The sequence below is a fragment of the Neopelma chrysocephalum genome, unplaced genomic scaffold, assembly GCF_003984885.1.
Source record: "Neopelma chrysocephalum unplaced genomic scaffold, ASM398488v2 Primary Assembly neopelma1_84, whole genome shotgun sequence".
In the NCBI taxonomy this organism is placed as follows: domain Eukaryota; kingdom Metazoa; phylum Chordata; class Aves; order Passeriformes; family Pipridae; genus Neopelma; species Neopelma chrysocephalum.
Window position 1 is genome coordinate 11,295,682 of NW_020897746.1, and position 6,748 is coordinate 11,302,429.

The 6,748-nt window shown below is 57.3% G+C and overlaps 1 protein-coding gene across 1 annotated transcript in view; it reads right to left on the reverse strand.

The window, feature by feature from the left end:
• Positions 1 to 497: 497 nt before the first annotated feature.
• CHMP6 (charged multivesicular body protein 6) overlaps positions 498 to 6,748 on the reverse strand; it is a 6,385-nt gene continuing 134 nt past the window's right edge. The window contains exons 2-8 of the mRNA XM_027691613.1: positions 6,213 to 6,322; positions 5,668 to 5,755; positions 4,838 to 4,924; positions 4,667 to 4,732; positions 4,461 to 4,541; positions 4,273 to 4,327; positions 498 to 2,954 (exon numbers count right to left, since the gene is read on the reverse strand). Of these exons, the coding sequence (XP_027547414.1) occupies positions 2,902 to 2,954; positions 4,273 to 4,327; positions 4,461 to 4,541; positions 4,667 to 4,732; positions 4,838 to 4,924; positions 5,668 to 5,755; positions 6,213 to 6,322 (540 nt within the window). The 3' untranslated portion in view covers positions 498 to 2,901. The remainder of the gene's footprint in view (positions 2,955 to 4,272; positions 4,328 to 4,460; positions 4,542 to 4,666; positions 4,733 to 4,837; positions 4,925 to 5,667; positions 5,756 to 6,212; positions 6,323 to 6,748) is intronic.

Consider the following 6,748-nt stretch of genomic DNA (forward strand, 5'->3'; position numbering starts at 1 on the left):
CGCTCCTGCCTCCCAGCAGAGCCCTGAAGCTGTTTCTCCAGAGATCCCCGAGGGGATCTGCCCACCCACAGGTGCTGAGGGACAGGCAGGCACAGGGCTGGGACAGGGGCAGGGGCTGCTCTGCCTTTGCAGCAACAACAGAATCATGGAATATTCGCAACTGGAAGGGGCCCACAAGGATCATTAAGTGTGACTCCTGGCTCTGCACAGGACAACCCCAGAATCACACCTAGATAAGGCAGAGGCTCTCAAAAATCCCTCCAGCTCACCTGTACCTGGCTCGGGGCTGTGCCAGGACTGTCCCAGTGCTGCCAGTGCCACCCGAGCCTCCCTGGGCCATCCAGGCAAACAGGATTGTTTCTGTTACACACGGAGCCTGCTCTGAAATTCCTGCCCACATCTCTCCCAGGAGCAGGGAGTGAAGAGGTGAGGGTGGAGGAAAGCAACTCCTGCTCATCCAAAACATTCACAGTGAAAACACGAGGCTGGAACAGGAGTTGGTGAAACCATTAGAACCAGTTTATTGTCAGAGCACAGCACAGAGGTCACAGCCCACTCCCGGCTCCTCCTCCCAAGGAGACCCAGCACAAGCTGTTTGGGGCAGGGATTAGCTGAGGAAGCTGCAGCCAATCTGCTCCAAACTTTCCTGTTAGATCAGTAAATGGCCTCTTCACTGTATTAAGGAATGGAAGGAGCTGCATTAACCCCTTCAGCCCCAGCCCTGCTCCCTCTCTGCACCTGCTTCCACCCAGGAGCAGCCACCGGGCCCTGGCCCCAGGGATGGTTGGCTCACATCTCTCCTGCTGCCAGGACGTTCATGAGAAAGCAAACTAGAGCAGAGGCACTGCAGTCCTCCTCCCTCCTCGTCCCTCTCCCCCCTCACCTGTGGCGTTGCCAATCCCACGGAACAGGGTTTTCCCAAAGCGCCGGCAGCCAGAGCCATGCTCCCAGGCCAGATCCCCTGGAGACCTTCCTGGGAGAGCCCAGCTCTCATTCCTATGAATCCAAATTCATTAGGGTCATGTTAAACAACTCAGGCTGGCAACGGGCTGCAGGAGCCTTGAAGGGAAAACGCTGCCCAGAAATGCTCGGCCAGCCCCGCGCTGGTGAATCCAAGGCTCTCTCTGGTGGGAACAGGCTGCGTTGCAGCACAGCCAGGACTGAGCAGAGAAAATCAACCACCGGGAGCAGAGCAGGACTCAGCCTCTCCCCGGGAGGGCTGGGAGCAGGGTCTGGCTGTTCCAGCACTGGCTGGGGTGACAGCACATGCTCTGGGGTCACCCAAACCCCCCCAGCTCCACAGACACTGCACTGTTGGTAAACACGAGCCCAGGGCTCTGGGCCCGGGTTTATTGGGGAACATTAATCAGGAGAGAGCAGTGGGATTGGAAACAGGGTGGCTCCAAGGTACTCACTGCCTTGAGGACACGAGGAGGTCGAGGATGTGCTGGCCAGTCTTTGGAACATAACGGAAAGGACACGGAGAACACGACTCAGCCCAGAGCTGCTGCTGGCCCAACACCACAGGGGAGCAGCAGAGTCTCTGGGATCACTTGTTGTCTAGCACCAGATCCCACAACCCAATGACAATCCCCAAAAGTCTCCAAGGACCCTCCGGTCCTTCTTCTGCTGTCACAGAAACGCAGATTAAGGGTTGTGGTTTCAAGAACGCAATAAATAAAGATCTGCAGTGTCCTGAAGAGCATCTGCAAGCTGGCAGGTGAGCTCGCTTCCAAGAGCAGCTAAATCTGCCCACCACCTGGCCAGGCAGTGTTCCAGACCCTTCATCATCCGTGTGACCTGGTGTCACCCCACTCCAACCGGGCTCCGAGTGTCCTCCGCAGGGTCGGCTGCAGGGGACGGGGCTCCCTCGAGCTGCTCCTGGAGCAGAGTCTTTGTTGTGTTGATCTGTGAAGCTTCAGGCCTCGTGTCTGGTGCAGCACGAGCCTCCTGTTCAGCCCAGCCTGACCTTCCTGTCTCCGAGCTGCGAGGAATCGTCCCCCAGGAGCTGCCGGCGGGAGCAGAGTCCATCCCAGTCCATCCCAGTCCATCCCAGTGTCACAAAGGTGAACTCCCGACGATGGAGCAGAGCCAACGAGGGAGGAATCCTGGCTCTCAACACAGGCAGAAGGCTCCTTGCTGGCATTTTAAGAGATTTCTGCCAGCCCAGTCTCACTCAGCACCGCGGGGCTCCCAGAGCAGGACCTGAACCGTGACCAAGGCCAGCTCTTCACCTCACATGAGATCAGGCCTCTCCCCGACCAGAACCGCTGCCAGCAAGTGCAGAGCCAAGCAAACAGGCTGAACTTGGCCCAAATTAAACACCCTCAAGCTGGTTTTACACAAGACAGAACCATTTCCAGCCTGTAGCACGACGTGTCGCTGCCTGCAGGAGCTCAGCCCAACCTACAGCAGGCCAAGGGACACGGCAGCCCATCCACAGACAGAGTCAGGAGAGGAAGAGTGAAGGGACAGAGAGGGACAGAGACAGCAGTGTGGTCTGGAGGGCTTGTGCTCGCCCAGCCAAGCCCAGCACAAACAGCATTGCTCCGAGGGTGGGATTTCCTGGGATTTCAGTCAGAGCAAAGGCAGATTGGCCACCAAAATCAAACCTACAGAGAAAAATTTGGCTTTGGAGGTTTTAGAGTTGCTGTTTAATCCCGAGACAGCGCAGCTGAGTGAGTTTAGAATTTAAGTTACAAAAAAAGAAAAGCACTAGAAAATAATCTTGATACAAGAGCAATAATCAGCCGGGGCTCCCCGCCCTGCGCAGGGAATCCCGCTCCACAATCCACCCAGCACAGCTGGGATGCTGCCAAGGCATTGCCTCTTCCCAGCACACCCTGGGAGGGCAAACTGGCCTCGCTGAAAGTTTCGTGGGGGAATCCCCAGCTCTGGGAGTTAAGATGCTGCCACCAGCTCTGGCTTTGGCCTGTTCTTGACGGGTGACGCTTCTGTGGAAGGAAAAGAAACTTGTTACAGAAAGGGAGAATGTAAATACCCTGCAGCCATCTCCTGAGGAGGATCCAGGGCTCAGAATCCGTCCTGCAGAGCAGCAAACGCTTGCACAGCACCTGAAATAAGAGAAGTTGGTTATAAATAACCCCACATTCCCAGTGTGGCCCTTTCTCACAGCACCTGAAGAATTCAAACAGTTTCAGAACACACCCAAGCCAGTGAGCCACCAGCCCAATGACACAGATCCAGGGCAGGAGCCTTTTTTGGAGCGCAGGGGTAAGTCCAGCTCTTCCCCTGATCCCCTAGATCTGGCCCCACGAGGCTCAGACAGCTGCAGCCACAGGGCCAGGCTGTGTTTTGCTTGGCTCCCGCTGCTGCCAGCACACAGGGATGACATCTGAGCCCTGTTTACGAGTAAACAAGCACCAAAGAAACCAGCCCCATTCCCCACATCCCAGACTGCTCCTGGGCAGATTCCACATGGAGGAAATGGCTTCTTCCAGCTCCTGTTTGCACAAGCAGGGAGGTGCAGCTTCTGTGAGCGACAGTTCAGGGTTCTGCTGCCCCAGGAGAAGAGTCTTCACCAGTTTGAGTTTTCAGCATCTCACCATGGACAGACACCTGTGTGAGCTCCTTCCTGGCCAGGCAGGGCCACCAGTGCCCATCTGGTCACCTCCTTCATGGGCTCTCTCCCACTTCCCAGCTGAATTCCCACAAAACCCATCCACTGAGGTTTTGCACCATTCAGAGCAGACGCTCCTGTACCATCAGTTGTGTGCAGCTCGTGCTCCAACAGTCCTGGAGCTGAGGGACCAGAGATCCTCACCCAGCTGGTTCCAACCCCCGTGACACAAGGTGAGAAGAGCTGTGAGCCCTCAGAAGCCTCCGTGAGATCCCGTGTTGTGCAGGGAGAATCCAATATCCACAAAATAACTGTCCCTGTGCTGTGAGATGGGCAGGGTTCCAGTCTGAGTGCTGTGGGAGAGAGTCTTGCCTGGGACAAGCAGGGCAGGAATTCCTCACGGAGCTTCCCAGTGCAACAAGGTGTCTCAAGGCAGGTGGTTGCCTCAGAGCAGGTAGAGAGGAAGGAGGAAACTCCTGGAGGGAATGACCAGGTGCTGACGGAACAGAGACCAGAGCCTCGGGTCCTCTCGGGTGAGGATCTGCCACACAACGAGGGGGCAGCTGGCACAGCCCACTGAACAGGGCTCACACCTGGGAGCTGGGACTCCTTCCTGTTTTCTGGGACAACACTTACACTGGGAGAGGGTCCCAGGCTACTGCGTGGAAGCCAAAGCTGCAGAGAGAGCGTACCTGGGATCTTCTCTGGGAGCGGCTCCGAAGGAACTTCTGGAAGCTCCAACTGTTCCTGCAAGGACAGGAAAGACAACATGTGACACACATCTGGCAGTGGTCACAGCACCTCCTGTATCTCACTTTACCTCCCATTACAACCAACTTCCTGAAAGTGTGGATTTTAATCACAAGAACATCAATCCTACCTGAGTGATGGTATTTAACTCTTCTAGAATGGCATCCTCATCCTCCTCGGTCAGGCTGCCAGCCAGGAGCTCGTCTATTTGCTGTGGGAGAGAGGGAAAGAGAGTTAATTCTCACTCTGATGGCTCTTAAATAGGGCTGGGAACACAGTGCACACCCAAGGAACTCTGCAGAGCAGGCAGAGTCTGCTCCCCACAGCCCTACGTACCCTCTGGTACTCCACAGCATCCTGGGTCTCTCCTATTATTCTTTCTACTTCTTCTATGGACATCACCTGGAGGGAAGAGCCAAAGTTCAGGTGTGGGTGAGGCCTGCAGGGAGGCAGCTCCAGCCAGGGCCCTCCTGGGCAAAGGTGCTGAGCTGCCCCAGCCACACGTACCTGGTGCATTTTGTTCAGACACTCGTTGCCTATTTTCAGGCCCTCAATGACCTTCATTTCAATCTGGGTGAATTCAATGTCCTGGACCTGGAATGGAAAGGAGAAAGGGAAGGCCCTGTCACACTTTGGCCAGGCACTGGCACAGGCTGCTCAGGGCAGGGGGGAGTCCCCATTCCTGGGGGAATTTAACAGCCATGTGGATGTGGCACTTGGGGACAATGGTGGCCTTGGCAGTGCTGGGGAACAGTTGGGCTTGATGGTCTCAGGGGGCTTTTGCAGCCAAGGTAATTTCATGATTCTGTGGTTCCCAGACACAGGCTGCTGGGACCCCAGAGGAGCTGCAAGGAGGAATCAGTTGAGCCTTTCCTGTACTGGACAGAGGATTAATTTACAGTAAGAAATATCCACACAAAAAGCTCGGCACAAGCCGCACGTCCAGCAGCCCCTGAACTGATTTCACCTCATTTTCCAGCTGCCAGTCTCAGCTGAGGCCTCCCCAAACCCAAACATATCCAGTTCTGAAATTACAGTTCTGAGACAAAGCCCAAGGAAGTCTCCAGTGCAGCCACTCACACTGTGAGTAACGTTTTAGGAATTTACAAACCAGTGTTTAACACGTAACCTGCCCCACAGATTCCAAACACACACTCCCCCCTCTGCCTCTGTAAGGAACAGTCGTGGCACATGTACAGTTCTGGAGACATCTGCCCTTGGACAGAGGGCTAAACCCCTGCCAGGACTGGCAGCTGAAATGCAATTCCATAGGATCCAGGGGAGTGCCAACCCAGGAGCAGAGACCAAGCCCCCCCCAGTGACCAGCCCTCGCTCACCATCCGCTCCAGGTTGCTGATCTGGTTCTCTGTTTTATCCAGGAGTTGCTCCTGGTATCGTTTCTTCTTCAGCAGCAGCATGGCTTTCCTGGGGGACACGGAGGGAGGAAAACTCAGCACAGCTGAAACCAAATAAAGGCCAAAAGAACCCCAACAAAAAACCACGTTTGTTTTGTGCTACTTAAGCCACGTGCAACGTAACTGGGCTGCTCCTGTGAAGAGCAAGGATGAGCAAACTGTGTGCTGGGGAGAAATTCTTGGCTGGGAGGGTGGTGGGGCCCTGGCACAGGCTGCCCAGAGAAGCTGTGGCTGCCCCATCCCTGGAAGTGTCCAAGGCCAGGTTGGACGGGGCTTGGAGCAACCTGGGCTAGTGGGAGGTGTCCCTGCCCATGGCAGGGGGTGGGACTGGATGAGCTTTAAGGCCCCTTCCAACCCAAACCATTCCATGATTTGACTCCAGCGAGGTTTCCTTCCCAGGGATACCCCGTACTCGGCACTGACGCTCCCCCGGCCCTCGCCCCCCCGGGTGACCCTTCCCCCCTCACTCTTTCTTGCCATCCTTGAGCAGCTGCCGGGCCAGCGCCCGCTCCCGCTCCAGGCCCAGGCTCAGCCTCTTCTGGTACTGCCGGAGCTTGTCCCGCTGCTGCTTCAGTTGCTGCAGAGGAGAGGGGCGGACAAGGGGACGGACAGAGGGACGGACACGGGTCACAGCTCGAGCCCTGGCGGTTCCAGCAGCCCCCGAACCAGCGCCGGCCCCGCCGCCCTCCCACCCGGGCTCTCCCCGGCGGCACCAGCACCGGGGGTGGCTCAGCCCCGGCCTCGCCTCCTCCACGGCCGCGGAGACGGGACCGGGACTGGGACCGGGAGGGGACCAGGACAGCACCAGCCCAGCCCGGCCCGGTCCCGCCCCGTTCCCGGTTCTCCCCTCTCTTCCCAGCCCGGCCCGGTCCCGCCCCGCTCCCCCCTGTCTCACCAGCACGGCCCGGTCCCGCCCCGTTCCCGGTTCTCCCCTCTCTCACCAGCACGGCCCGGTCCCGCCCCGTTCCCGGTTCTCCCCTCTCTCACCAGCACGGCCCGGTCC